Raw genomic sequence first — 14,818 nt, 5'->3', positions numbered from 1 at the left:
TTGACCTCCAGGATTTAAACCTACAAGTTTTCACTTATCTGATACTATTACTTCAATTTGAAAAACATCTCCTGGGCATCTATGTTAGGCAGTGAGTAAGATAATGTTCTGATTTAGGCACTTAAATCCAGGGATTCCCTAATCCATAGCCTAATACCACTGTCTTCTCCATATTGTAACATGAACAAAATCATCAGGTTAGAACTGTAAGTCCAGGTCTGAGTTTTGCTGCATGCCTTTTGTCAAATACAGAATAATGTCACACCTAAAAGTTTTTGCAGCTAAAACACAGGTCCACTCCTTGCTATGCCAGAAACATACTGAGAACTTTAAAAGGCTAGATGGGTCTTAATGGGGACAGAGAGGAAGGAGAAGAGGGAGCCGTGCAGGCAAGGAGGGGAGAAGACTACATTTTAGGAATGGCACAGGCTTTGACACCAGACCCGAATTCAATCTCAACTTCACCATTTACTACCTATGTAACTTTGGGCAAACAACTTACCATTTCTAAACTTCAGTTTGAAAAATAGGAAAGAGAATTTAATACACATAAGAATTCTTAAGAATTCTGCTTAGCGATGATAATTTATGTAATGCACTCAGCACGGTGCCCTGTGACCAGCAGGTGACTTCCCAGGATGTGTGCGTGGTTCTGAGTCAAATATTCAGAACGGCCACAATTTTTTTCCTTCAATAGAAGAATAAATCCAGGGAGCATTCAAGAAACAACTAGACATATTCCCATCAAATTGGTCGTGTAGTTCCTGTCAATTTTACGTTGGAGCATGTCACAGACCATTTCTCCCCATGGTCCCTCCCTTAGTTCCCCTGAATTAAAGCAGCAGCTCCCAACTGGGCTCCCTACCTCCATTCTCTCCCCATCCTCCAATCCAACCTCCACTGAGCCACCAGAATTATCATTCTTGAGCAGGGCTTGGTAAACTACAGGTCACACGTAAGTAAATCTAGCCCATTGTCTGCTTTTTGTATATAAAGCTTTACTGGAAAAGGGCCACACTCATTCATTTACACGCTGTCCACAGCTGCTTTCATACTACAGTGGCAGAACTGAGTAGTCACGACATAGCCTGCAAAATGTAAAACATTGACCAGCTGGTTCTTTACAGAAAAAGTCTGCTGGACCCTGGGTAACTTGCTCTAGAACGCTCCCCTTGGTAGCTCATCACTCCCCCAGTGCTTGTCTCTCAGATAAAGTCCACGCTGTGTCCGTTGGCCCCTGACTGTATATCTTTCCCGGCTCATCTTTCACTATTCCCCCGATGTGCAGCCTAAACTCCATCCTCACTGAAGGAGAGTCCTCCAAACACATCCGGTTCCCTTCACCTAGACGACCACCACTCCCTCTCTACACAGAAAACTTCTATTCTTCAAGGCTCTTCTTAAACATCCCTTCCTTCCAGAATTGCTCCCTCAGCCCTAGCCAAGGATCAGCCACTCTTTCCTTAGAAGTGACATCCCACTAATAAATGGCATGGCATATACAGTAGATATGAGTCTACATATCTGTCTTCCTCACTAGACACCCTCACTCTAGCCTGTCCTCTCTCGTTCCCTTCTGGAGCACCCTGTTCTTTTTTCCAGCAGAGCACCGAGCATAGTTTGTAATCACGTGTTTCTTTGTGTATTTATTCCTTTAATGTTTTCCCCTAATAACTGTGAGCTCCAAGAAGGCAGGAATTAAGACTATTGGATGCACCACCACATTACCATCGCCTGGCCCGGAGCCAGCCACATAGTAGTTGTTAACTTTGTGGAATGAATGAACGGTTGGATGAATGGGAAAAAAAAGATTTTATGAATGAATCAAATACAGACGAAAGAAGCTAAGGTATCAAAGATGTTACTTTCTGAGTACACTGGGTACTGCCTCGCAGACCCTCTGGCAGCCCTATGGTCCAGAAGGTTGGATGGGCATAAGCACCACTGATAAATCTGGAGCAGGTATACAGGCCTACACACTTGTTCTTGGAATCAATGTGGAACCTTTACATCGCCCTTTCCCAAGAGAGCAAATTCAGACCCCATGGAATTGGAATACAGCCACATGTAGGATTATATCACTGAGTCCACGTTTGCACTGAACCATGCAATGTCCCAGCCACGTGCTCCTGGAGAAGGACATCCTCCACTTCTTGTCTACTAAGGAAAAGTAGGCAAGACTCCTGCATCTTTATCTCTCTGCCCCTAAGGAAGGTGTCTGTCTGTCCATCACACCCATACCCAGCCAAAGGCACTCCGAGCCATGCTCACATCCAGGTGAGAGACCTTGGCAAGATGGGCTGGGGAGGGGATGAGATAGGAATGATCCTTCCTTACCTTGCCCAGCTTCCAGTACCAAGGGAAAGTTGAAGCTTGAAATAGGACACTTGAAAGATGAACTGTTGTCTTTTCCCGATACCCAAAGCTCAAGATCAAACAAATAATTCAGCTGAGTTGCTAGTTCATATGGAAAATTATATATATCCCAAGGCCATTTCTTGTGTGGTCTTTCTGATTCTGGCCAGTGTCTCTTTGGGAGAGCCCCATCCATAAAGACGCTTTGTGGAGGTGTGTGCATTTCATGAGATGTTTCTAAGAAGAGCAAAGATGCCTCTTCAATCAAGGGAAATTTATGAAGTTGGCAGCCAAACCCTAATTCTCGCCCTGAGTCTCAGGGATGTCAGCACCATGAACCAAGGAAAGCTGAGTTTCTTGTTTATGTCAAGCATTAACCCTCGGTGGTATCTCCCTCTGGTCCTGAACAAAAGAATCTTATGTATTAAAACACAGAGAGATTGTCTTTGATCTAGAAAAATACATCTTTGCAGAGCCTGTTGGACCTGTGTCCTTTATGCCTGGTAACAAAGCATTTATAAGGAAATGTCAGTCTTTTCCATTAGTTAGAACTTAAGTGGCAGCAGTTAAATCATGTAGGGTCATTCAAAGCAGACGGTTGTCATCCAGCCAATCTCCTTATAATGTGTCTTCCATTTCCTATAAGATCCAAGCAACTCTGTCTCTTTCTACAGACTTACCTTCTCCCCAATCACCTTTCCTTCTGCTCAGAGGCTCAGGTGTCTCATGTCCTGCTCAAAGCCCTCCCCCTCCCCACCACCTGCAGCCCATCCCCCACTGTGCTGTGTGTCCCTTTCTCTCCTCTCAAGGCTTTGTGCCACCCATCATCCTTATCACCCTGGTATCTGCAGAGCACCCAGCACCCTGAGCTTTCTCAGAGAATATTTCAAAGACAAATTCAGAGAAGGATGTACTGGACATGACTTTGGTGTGGTCTGGATTTCACATGTGATAATTCACCATTGGGCACTGAGAAATAAATTTTTTTCTACTCCACCTAATAAAAGCTAAAGATCCGAAACACCTTTCAGGGGCTTCTTAGTGATTTCCGACTATCGACGTGGAAGCTGCCTAGAACATGGGGAGAAATATTTCAAATCTGTGTGGGAAAAAATAGCGAACATAGAGATACTTCTCCCAGTGTGCACTGTGCATTTGTGGCCCTTTGTGGAGCTCCTCGGGCTCCACTCCTCCCGATATATACAATTATATTAACAGGTCTCCAAAACAGTCCCTCTGCCTAATATCTCTAGTTCCTTTCATAGCCACGCTTCTGGAAGAAGTTGCTTATGCTGGATGTCTCCATTCCTTCACCCCACCTTCGTTCCTCAGCCCACCTCGTCTTTCAGACTCCCCTAAGTCACCAATAGCTTCCTAATTCCCAAATCTATGGATAGTTCATTTCTTTTCTTAGTGGACTTTCAACTCACTTGATGCTACTGATTCCTCCCTCCTGGAAACTCTCTTCTCCCACATTCCAGTCTCCCATTTCCTCCGACCTTTCTGCCCAGCCACCACCCCTCTTGCCTTCACCAGGTCCTCTCCTTCTCTTTTTTCAGAGGTTAGTGCTGCACCCTAGACGCCCCAGCCTCAGAGACAGTCTGGCTCAGACATTGACAGCACAGGCCCTGGATCCTGACTGCCTGGGCTAAAACCCTAGGCCTTTCACTTATATGTATGACCCTGGGCAAGTTACTTACTATAGCTGTGTGTCAGCTTACTCATTTGTAAAATAGGCATAATAATAAATAGTCCTTCCTGGCCATGATTCTTGAGGATTAATACACGTACGCGACTGAGAACACACAATACACACTCACTTAGCATTAGCCATCATAATTGCTCTTCCCGTGCTGCATACCCTCCTCGAACAACTGAGCTACATCATGACATCATTACATCTTGTTATAAGTTTGCATGTGAAGCTTCTTTAAGACCCTTCTCCCGAATGTCAATCCTACAACACCATTTGCCCACGTATCATATCTCCTTGGCCATCCCTAAGATGTTTCAAATTCACTGTGTCTGAAACTGAGCTCATCAACTTTTCCTGCAAATGCTCCTCCTCCATTACCTCTTGGAATGAATAGCCCTACTGTCCTTCCTCGTGGTTGCCCAGGCCAAAATTCCAGAGTCATCCTGTCTCCTGCCCCTCCTTTACTCCCCCGCTGGATCAGTCACCAAACCGAGTCGACTTTATTGACAAAGTATTTCTTGACTCTGTGCCTTATTCTCCACCCTTATTACCAGTGTCTTAGAGAGAACCTCATTATATATCACCTGGCTGAGAATAAGTAACCATAATATTAAAAACAATATTGGCCACTATTATCACATGCCAATTATGGATCAGTCACTTTAGTAGACACTTCACATACTTCATCATAATGCTGACCACCATCCATACCACCCATTAGGGGGGAATTAGAGACCCTGTTTTCAGACGAGAAGACTGAGGCTCAGAGACATTGAATTAACAGCCTCAGTTACACAAAGACATTGTGGGGCTGGGATGTGGACTGAGGTCTATCTGACTCCAAACCCCAGGCTTTCCCCACCCTATAAACTGCAATGGTGTCCTAACTGTCTTCCTGCCACCTGTCTTATTCCTCTCTAATATCTACTTTTTTGCTAGAGGGGGTCTATTTTTACAATGAAATTCTGACCTAGTCTCTCCTCTGTGTGAACTCCTGCAGTAGCTCCCCAGTGCCTGCAGAATAAAATGCAAATTCTTCAGCAAGTCTCTTCCTGATGTGGTCACTTCGTCCATTTACAGATCTGCTTCCCTTCTCTGCAAGCACACCTCACTCCCTTCCTTTCTGGGAGCACACCATGCTGCTCACCTAGCCATGCTGTACGTCTCGCCGGTCCTTCTGCCTAGGATGCCTTTCTCCTCTCATTAGCCTGCCTCCAGGCTCATTAGATGCCTCCATCTCAGCCTCCTAGGCCTGAGATCCACCTGCTGTCCAGGCTGAGTTTAGTTAGGTGTCCCTCGTCTGGATGCCCATGGCACTCTGTGATTGTCTCTAGGACAATTTTGGCCTGGGCCACCATGAGGAGTGATGCCACATTCCTTGATCAAGCACCTACTATGTGCCAGAGTTCCCAGTAGGCTCCAGTAATTTGGGGATCAACAAGATATATGTCCTGCTTTCAGAGAACTCACTTCAATGAGAGAGATGGGTAACATAAGGCTTCATTACTATGTCCGATTCCTGTCTCCACGATGGATTGCTGTTTCTTGGGCAGGAAAAGTATCTTGTTCATCTTTGTGTCCCCGGGGCCTAGAACTGTGCTTGACACACAAGGGTGTCAGGAAACACTGACCGCTTGAGCTGAGCAGACACACAGACCACCACGCCATCTCTGTGAGCACACAAGCCCATCCATAGGGACACTCCACTTTCATGTGTGTCTTTTCCAGATCCTAAATGTCCAAGTCATTGTTTTTTGCATTTTCACAAGGTCCTCACAGTGTACCCTGCTGCTGACATGCAGTGAGCTCTAACGCTGGAGAATTTCCGCGCCAACCACCCCGCCCACGTAACTGATCCACTGAGAAATGAAGAGACCAAGTCTTCAAAGTAGGTAAGTGGCAGTGCTGAACCCCTCCCAGGGTCCATCCTCCCCACCCACAGGGACACTGGTGCATTTTACAGCAGCAAAGGAGGAAGCTGCTGTCAGAGGTTGCTCAGCCATGTGGCACATAGGACAGGAGCTTCAGGAAAGTAATGCGCGTGTTTTCTAGGGAGAGGCCCTTCCCGCACCCTCCCGTAGGTGGCTGTGGCCTGTCTTGTCCTAACAAGATGAGCGAGTGAAAGGACAAGCCAGCCGTGTTTGTTTCCATGCCCAAGGGAAGACAGCTTCAGGCAGCCCTTTTGATCGGGGTCCCTGTGCAGAAACAAGATCCCCTGAAATCTGTTCCCTGCAGCCACTGCCTGTCTGAGTGACACAGGCAGGAGGGTGCAGGACAAAGGGGAGAGGCTTAAATTACAGCAGGTGTTTTGTAAAAAGCCTTCTTTTCCTCACAAGTTTATGGTGACTTCTCTGCTGAGTAGCATTTCCGCCTCCTCTCACCACGGAGGACAAAGTGCAAGCTGTCCTGGTGATCAAAGAGGGGGCGAGAGGAAGAGAGGTGCTGAACCTCAGAGCAGAGAGCTTCTAAGTACCTGGGGCAGGGCCTGGGACACCAGGCAGGAACAAGGGAAAGGGGGAAAAAGGGGGAGAAAATGGCCCTTCGCACCCGACGCCGGCAGCCTACATACCTGCACTTTCCTCTCAGAAAACCAGATTTTCTGAAAGCATCTTATCTGATGACAATATGACCACCCTGAGACTGCCTGGGGCAAGGGCGAAGGGCTCCGAGTCCTGGCCTGGATCTGATCCCAGGTCAGCCTTTTGGCTGTGGGTGGGACCCTGCTTCCTCCTTTCATACCGACCTCAGAGTGTGGCTGTGGGGATCAATTCGATACAGGCATAGACAGCCCCATAGAAGGGCCTGGCACCTACCCCCAGGTGCCATGAGGAACCAACTGCAGGGTCACGTGCCCTGAAAAAGAGACCACGCCTCCCTCTGCCTCCATTCCTGACTCCTGGCTGGACTGGGTCTTCCTCTGCGCCCGGATCTTCTCTATCATGGCAAGCCTATTGTGCTCGGCTGGTCTGTTTTCTTGTCTATCTCCCCATTAAGGCCATGAGCGCCCTGAGGGTCGGAAAGGGACTGTCATGCAAGGACACTCATTCATTCGTCACTCACTAAGTGCCTCCTATGGACCAAGGGGTCACTAAGTGGTGACTAACTGAGTGAAGTCTGGGAACAACCTGTAGAAGCACCTGTATCGATCATTCAATCAACCAGCATAGGCACTCATCACCTGTGGTGAACCATATGCAAAGGCTTTGGGCTCAAAGAGGACTGACTGCAAATGTGAACTCGAGTTCCAGGAAATGTGTCCATCCTGACAGCTGATCTGCTGGGTCACATGCTGGGGTTTATGTAAAACAGACCTGATCAATATCTCTCTCTCTCTCTCTCTCTCTCTCTCTCTCTCTCTCTCTCTCTCCGTCCCTCCCTCCTTCCCTCCCTGCCCCCCTCCCTCCCTCTAAGTCCTGAGAAACTTATCAATTACTTAGCAATTTACCCAGACTTTTGGATGCTCTAAAGGTAATGTCCAAACCCCAGATTCAGAAGGGTCATCACAGCTCATCGACCGGAGCTTTGAAAAGGAAACAAAACAACAGCCCCCAACCGCTGAGCGCAGCTTTGTTTGTGACTGGTTTCTTTGCTTATTGGAGACTACGTCCCTCCCTAAGCCCCTGGGCACTGGTCCCACTGACCCAGGAGGAAACAGGCCAGCAGAGACAGGAGGCAGAGCCACCATTCAAAGAGCTTGGCACATTTGAGGTCTAAATGCCCACCCTATTGTCTCCCCACATAAGGAACCAGATCCTTAGATTGCTGAAAAGTCAAAGCCACTTCGCTAGCCCCATCTCCAGGCCCCGTCCCACCATTACCTCCTCGTCTGCCAGGCCCTTTCTTGGCTCTGCACCGTGTACATACAGTTTCCTGTCTGTAATAGCTCTGATCACCAGTCCCCCAAACCCAGCAAACTCCTACTTCTCCATTATGACCCAGCTCAAACATCCTCTTCTCTCTGAAGCCTTTCCTGACTCCTGCAGCAGGGACAGTGGCTGGTTCCTTTGAGCTCTCAGTTATCTGCTCAGATCTCTCCTATTCCATTTCACACACTCTGATGACCTGTTCATGTGTCCCTCACATGTCATGGACTGTGACCCTGATGATAAGGACCGTGTCTTCTTCATGTTTGTGTCTCTGGCACCCAGCACAGAGCCACTCACCTCACATGTATTCCTAGCACACCCTAATACCTCAAGATTCCATCGCCACTCTAGTCTAGTCTGGTCTAGACCAAATGCCCCTTCTAGCACCAAACAGGATTTCATATAGAGTCAAACAACGGAGGTACATTTCACATAAAACACAGCTCAGGACCTTAGAGGGTGAGGTCCTAGAACCAGACACACAAGCAGGAACCGGCTTCATTAAGAATCTGGTCAGTTAAGAGGTGCTACCCAAGATGGCAGCCAACAAAGTGTGACATCAAAGGTGTGCAAACCTGGCACCAGGCCTGACATTACCCCCTGGGCTAGTTTATCTTCTGGACCAGGCTATAAAAACCTCAGTGAAAATACACGTGGTGCCCAAAGATCTTGGGTCTTTTACTCCAGCCATTAGCACCCTGGGGAATCTGTTTCTCAGATCAGGCAGTTGGTGACTGAGGAGACGGGATCATGCCAGCAGGCTCTGGGTCAGAAGGGGCAGGCAGTGCCCTGGGGTCTGAGGGTCTCTGATGTGTTGATAGACAGGGAAGTTCTCAGCCTGCTCCACTCTCAAAAGCAGCCTTACTGCGATCCCCAACAAAACTGAAAGGCTTGCACACACCAGGTACCCTCTTCCATCTGAAGTTTTGGGGACAACCTGCCAAAATAAGCAAATTCAGGGGATCACAGCTGTGCAGGAAGCCAGAGTACACAGATGTGCAGGTATTTGTGCAAGGCAGTCTGGCCTACCGAGCAAGTGGCCAAGGGACCAGCAAGGAGGAGGCTCAGCGTTCAAAGCCAGGGCCACATTCAAGATAATAAAAGATTCCAAGTTGGTGAAGCGATCAACTAGTATCTGGTGTCACACAAAGGATCAGTGACTGGTTCCAAACCTCATTCTCCAAAACCTCAAATGTGTCATTAAATTCCCTTACCAAGGTTTACATTTAATTTATGTGGTCTTCAAAACACTTGGAGAGAAGGCATAGTCTCCATCTAAACAAGTGTAAGGTGGTGGCATTCATCCATCCATCCCACATTCACTGATTGATTTCACCAATATTTATGTGCTAGGTACACAATGAAGGGGGCATGTGCTTGGAAAGGACAAAGGTGGAGTCAAGACTTGACCCCAAGTCTGCACCTCTCTCCTCTAGGCAGGTGTGTTGACTCTACACCCCATCCCCAAAGGGTTAATACTGTTCTCACCATGACCAGGCACACTAATGCTCCATTTAGCATCAAGTTCATTGGTGCTGAGCTGGCACTGTGACGGGGGGCTGACCGCAATGTCCTGTCCCTCTGTGGCTAAGGGCAGGGTAAGGAGGGCAGGAAAGGAAGAGGAGTTGTAAAAATAATGGCACAGGCTTAGATCACAAGGTGATGCAGGTGGAAAACCCAATGGACTTCAGCTCTTAACAATGCACACAACAAATCTCAGCTCACGTTTACTGAGGACTGGGCTAAGCCCTTTACTTGCATAGTGTGAAGAGTGTGTGTTCTATAGTCCAGATGTCTGTGTGAATCCTGGCCCTTCCCCTCATGAGCTGTGTGACTTTGGCTAAACTGCTTAGTCTCTCTGTGCCTCTGTTTCTTTGTCTGGAAATTGTGTAATAACTTTAAAGGGTTGTTATGAGGATGAAACAAGTAAAAACACAAAATGCTAAACTTGAACCATGTCCTAGCACAGAGTAGGCACTCAGTACTAAAATGAATACTTATTATCCCATTAATTAGTCAGAGTAGTCTGCAGACAAGGCAGAATATTTCTTCCTATTTTACCAGGTAAGGCTTTGAGAGACTGAGCCAACCTGCTCAGGTCACAGAGTTAATAGGTGGCATCTGAACACAGGCAGCCTGACTGCAAAGCCCACAAGCTCAAGCACTACCATGAGCATGGCACAGTGCTAGGTTCTACGTACATAAAGATCCATGCGGAGATGAACTAGGGATCCCTATGCAGTGCAGTACACACTGCAACAGAGATATATTGAAAGAAAAGAAAGAGGGGGAGGAGGGCTGGGATAGCAGGGAGCCGTCTGCAGGACCTGAAGAATGCTCCACTCCAAAGGGAACTTGAGCTCTAGCTTCCAAAAATGATGAGGAATTTGCCAGCTAACGAGGAAGGGCATGCCAAAAAGTCAGGACCCAGGATACCAAAAGCATAGTGAGTTGGGTGGTATGGCGGACGCACATAGGAACTGGAATAAAATGAGGCGGGTAAGATAAGTTGAGGCCAGTCACGAACAGCCATGTGTGCCGATGTCGGAGATTAGATTTTATTCTGTAAGACAGTGATTGTCAAGCTTTAACATGCCCAGGATCTACCTTCAGTGCTTGTAAAGCAGGCGCAGATTCCCATCCCTTCTGTTTGCACTGGGGGACAACAAGTGTCTTAAGGCAGGCGGTGTAGTAGCATGACCTGCTGGGGTTTTAACAGCAGAATTCTGGCACTGGAATGAAAGGAGATTTGGGGACAGAGACTGGTATAATTGGTCAAACTGGAGCAGATAAGAGGATGAGAGTTGAAATAATAGCACTCTTAGTGGAACTGATACCTGATACCAGGGTTTCTCAACCTCCACACTATTAACATTTGGGGCCAATAGTTCTTTTTGTGGGGGTGGGGGGGGGGCTGTCCTGTGCATCACAGGAAATTCAGCAGCATCCCTGGCCTCTGATGCTGCCAGATGAATAGTGTTCTCCCCCACTTACATGTCGACAGCCAAGACGGTCCCCAGACATGGTCAGGTGTCACTTGGGATGCAAAAGCAAAACCCCAGTTGAGAACCACTGCTCTAAATCCTCCCATCCCTACTTTACAGATGAGGAAATCCAGCCACAGAAAGGTACAAAAAGGCCTGTCAGGATTCTAACCCCGGTGGTCTGGTTCCAAGGCGCCAGCTTTTAGCCATCTATCTTCGCTGTGTCTCAGGAAAGAGAGCTCCACCCAGCCTTCTGGGGCAGATTTGGTGATAGACTGGATGAGGAGAGGAGGATGGAAGAGTGACGTTCAAAAGTGAAACCTCAATCCTTGCCACTGAACTGGGAGGACAGAGTAGGTACCAAACAAATCCTTTGTATTTGAATAGAAGCAAGATGTACTGGCTCAAAAAGAAAAACGCCTGGTCCCCCCGTAGTATAAGCCAGCGGGAGGTGGTAGGTTGCTACTCAGACTGGACAGAAGAACCCTCTCTGCAGGGCTTGACAAATGGGATGTGTTGTACAAGCCAGCTGATAACCCAAATCCTGTCTGGGTCCCTTCCCAGCTGTGTGGCCCTGAGCCCTTTACTTAACTTCTCTGTATCTCATTTTGCCCATTTGCAAAACAGGAATAAAGATCCTACTGATGGGCTTGATATGAGAACTCAGGCCGTTAACATGAGCGAAATGGCAAGCTAGCACAATGTGGCTGGCCCTCCTCGCCTGGGGAACCATGTGTATTACTCCGCGTCCCAGAGCGACTCTTATCGAGTGCTCCTCCCCCCAGCCCCAACCCAATATTTGGGAGCCTCAGGCAGAGCAGCAAGGAATTGACTGCACTCCTCTCCACTAGCAGAGAGTCCCACGGAGGCTTTAGGGGGCGCCAACAGTCTTTTCACTCCCCAACCCACTCAGATTTCGGGTTTCTGGAAGTCGCGAAAAGCGCGCTGCGAGCTGGGTGCTTTCGAAAGGAGCCAGGTAAAGGAGTTCAAAGTGAGCCAGGGACATTTCAGACAGGTCCGCACCCGGCAGGCCTGGGTTCAAAGCCATCACTGCCACAGGCCGGCCAGTTCAGCCCCTGCTCTGGGAGGCAGAGGAGCAGAGAGAGGCGCCGAGATTTGGAAAGCACCCCGAAGCCAGGCTGCGGAGGCAGGGAGCTGAGAGTAGTTGGATATATAGGGGGAGGAGAAGCGGGGGGGGGGGGGGGGGTCTGGGGGGCTGGGGGAAGCAACAGGAAAGTAGTGGAAGAGGAGGCAAAAAGCGCTGGGAAGCAGAGTTCCCTGGGGTACCCAGTCTACAACACCTGGGCTGGGGGTCAGGAACAAAGCAGCGGCTTCAGGTCAGAGTGCTCTGGCTGTTTCCGCAGAGGGGGCGCTGCGGGGAAGATGGGGCCCGCTTGGGATGCCGGGCGCCCCTGCGCCCCGGGCGCGCTCTCGGGCGCCGCTTACCTTCGCCGGGGCCGCCAGAACGCACTTCCGGGGACTGCGCGCGGGGTGCGCGGGGCCGAACCGGGGAACCCGGAGCCGATCACTCAGGGGAGGACGTGACAAAGCAGTGCCCTGGGCTTAGGCCAGTGCTGGCGCTTAGGAAAGAAATCCTAGGGGAGGAGCTGCCGGGGGGTGGGGGTAGGGGGCCGGCGTGGGGCGTGGGGTCCTGGCCTCAGAGCTCACGGGCAGCCGTGCGGAGCCCCACAGGCGCTAGAGGAGCCCGAGTCAGTGGGAGGAAAAGGTTGTCTCATTTCCTTCGGTCTCCCTACTCCTCCGCCCCCTCGGCTCCAGAACTGCCCTCCCTCTCCTCCGCCCCCTTCCCCAAGCCAACGGCCCATGTGGGCGCTGGGAAGACGCGAAACCTGAACGGCTGCAGCGTGCGGCACCTCCCTCCCCACCAAGTTAGTTCACGCTGCCGAAATCCTGCTTGCCTCCCCTTGCTTCCGACTGTCTCCAGGGCCCCCGGAAGGTTCCCCATTGGCTGTGCCCACCCTGTCCCAGAGCTCTGGTCTTTCCCCCTTCTGGGACGAGTCCAGACTTAAAAAGCAGTCCTCCAAGCTCCTGCCAGCATCCATCCTCTCATTCCTGTCCCGTTGCCTACTTTTGAGCCTGTATTAAACCACCCGACCCAGACAGGAAGTAAGTACTCACTTGGCTAAATTTGATCAACTCTTTTTCCAGTAGCGAGTTTAAAGCCTGATACATAATCTCAAAGGAATGTTCATTTTGATCGGAAGGAGAGCAGCTGAGGTCTTTGTTTGGCCTTGCTTATTCAGAGTTAGGATTTTGTTTGTTACTTCAATGACTTTACTGAGAGCCTGGTAGGCGCTGAGCTGGGCAGAAAGGAACCAGAAGGGCATATCGCTCCCAGACAATCATCATAGATGATTAGTGCAGGCAGAAAGGAGATCCAGGGATGGTGTCGTCTCTTAAGAGATAGGTCAAGGACTGGAAAAACACTCTGCAGAGTAAAAACAGCATGGACAGAGACGAGAAGAAATGAGAAAGCCCCATCAGGAGGCCGTCTAGCAGAGAACAACCAGGATGGGGCGTGACGGTGGGCGAACAGGGAAGAGAGTATTGAACCACTCTATCGAGAGGGGGTAGGAGCTGTAGGGAGCCATGGGATGGAATTGACACGACCTAGCGACCAAGAGTCCATAGGGTGCAGATGAGGAGAGAATGAAGGGAAGACATAACTTCCGGGCCTCTGGCTGGAGTAACCAGTGACCAGTGGGTGACCAGAGTCCCAGAGAACCTCCTAGTGAGGTCCAGGGACTGGCAGTATTATCAACTGGGAGTTTGTTGTATATGGGGATTTTCCAACCCCATTTCACCTACTGAAGCAGAATCTTCAGTAGGTGAAATGGGGTTGGAAAATGAAGCATTTTATCAAGATCCCCAGATGATTCAAATGTGTATTAGCATTTTGAAAGCACTGCTAGGACACTGACTGTACAGTAGAGTGTCTGTATATTAGAAACACCTGGAGAGCTTTAAAAGACAATATGAGGCCCCTTTTCCACCCACATAAACTCTTATTTAATTGGTGAGGGGTGGGGCTCCAACATCAGTATTTTTGAAATGCTTGCCTGATGATCTAATATAGTCAGAGTCGATAACCACTGTTCTAGACTTATTCAAGAGCTACTTTATTAAACCTTGAAATGCAGCTCTTCAGAAAGGAAAAGAACACCTGTGTTTGGATGAAAACATACTGACAAGTTGTACCCCCAACACAGAGGCAACTGTTGGCTAAAAAGGGCCTCTGTTTCCTAATCAGGGAACCAGATTTTAGCCTACAGTGGCCACGAAATTACTCTCCTGAATTTGGGCAAGTACTCCCCTCAGTTTCAGAGGGAGAGGCAGTGTTGAAAAATAGGTTTTCCTGGTTTAGTACTGTGTGTGCTAGTACCAGCCCTCTACACAGACATGCATGAACACCCAAGATCAAAGGATTGTGTGCCGAACACAGGACTACACACACAATTGCTGCTCAATAAATGTGTACTAAATGAATGAATAAATAAATAAGGCACAGATGCCAGTAGGTGACATAGACTTTCCATGGACTGGCCCAAATCCAGAACCTAGTCATTTGCCCCTTAAGCCAGAGAAAGGACATTTGGAAACATACTGACCCATACACCTGGCTTTGGATTTAACATTATTACGTACTATTAAGAATTGTTACCCTTTGTTGAATGCTTAGTAAACACCTGGCATTGGGCTAAATGCTTTGCTTAGGTTCTCCTCATTTCGTTATAAGTATGAAGATAGTGTTGAACCCCCACACTCCAACTGGTTTTGGGAATCACAGATATAGAGAGATGAGAGCTACTATCTAGGGCAGCCTTTGCCTCTGGTTATGCAGCTGGATATAGGTGGCCAGACAGAGCCCTCTAGGGGGGTCTTACAGGTTATTCTCTAGA

The 14,818-nt window shown here is 48.8% G+C and overlaps 1 protein-coding gene across 1 annotated transcript in view; it reads right to left on the bottom strand.

Annotated features, from left to right (window-relative positions):
- The window catches only part of EVA1A (eva-1 homolog A, regulator of programmed cell death), a 40,683-nt gene extending 33,691 nt beyond the window's left edge, over window positions 1-6,992 (bottom strand). Inside the window, 2 exon segments of the mRNA XM_033125422.1 lie at window positions 6,433-6,536; window positions 6,865-6,992. Of these exon segments, the coding sequence (XP_032981313.1) occupies window positions 6,433-6,536; window positions 6,865-6,992 (232 nt within the window).
- Window positions 6,993-14,818: the final 7,826 nt, after the last annotated feature.

The sequence above is a fragment of the Rhinolophus ferrumequinum genome, chromosome 13 (genome assembly GCF_004115265.2).
Source record: "Rhinolophus ferrumequinum isolate MPI-CBG mRhiFer1 chromosome 13, mRhiFer1_v1.p, whole genome shotgun sequence".
NCBI lineage: Eukaryota > Metazoa > Chordata > Mammalia > Chiroptera > Rhinolophidae > Rhinolophus > Rhinolophus ferrumequinum.
Note: the sequence above shows the minus strand (reverse complement) of the source record. Positions and strands in the feature narration are given on the sequence as shown.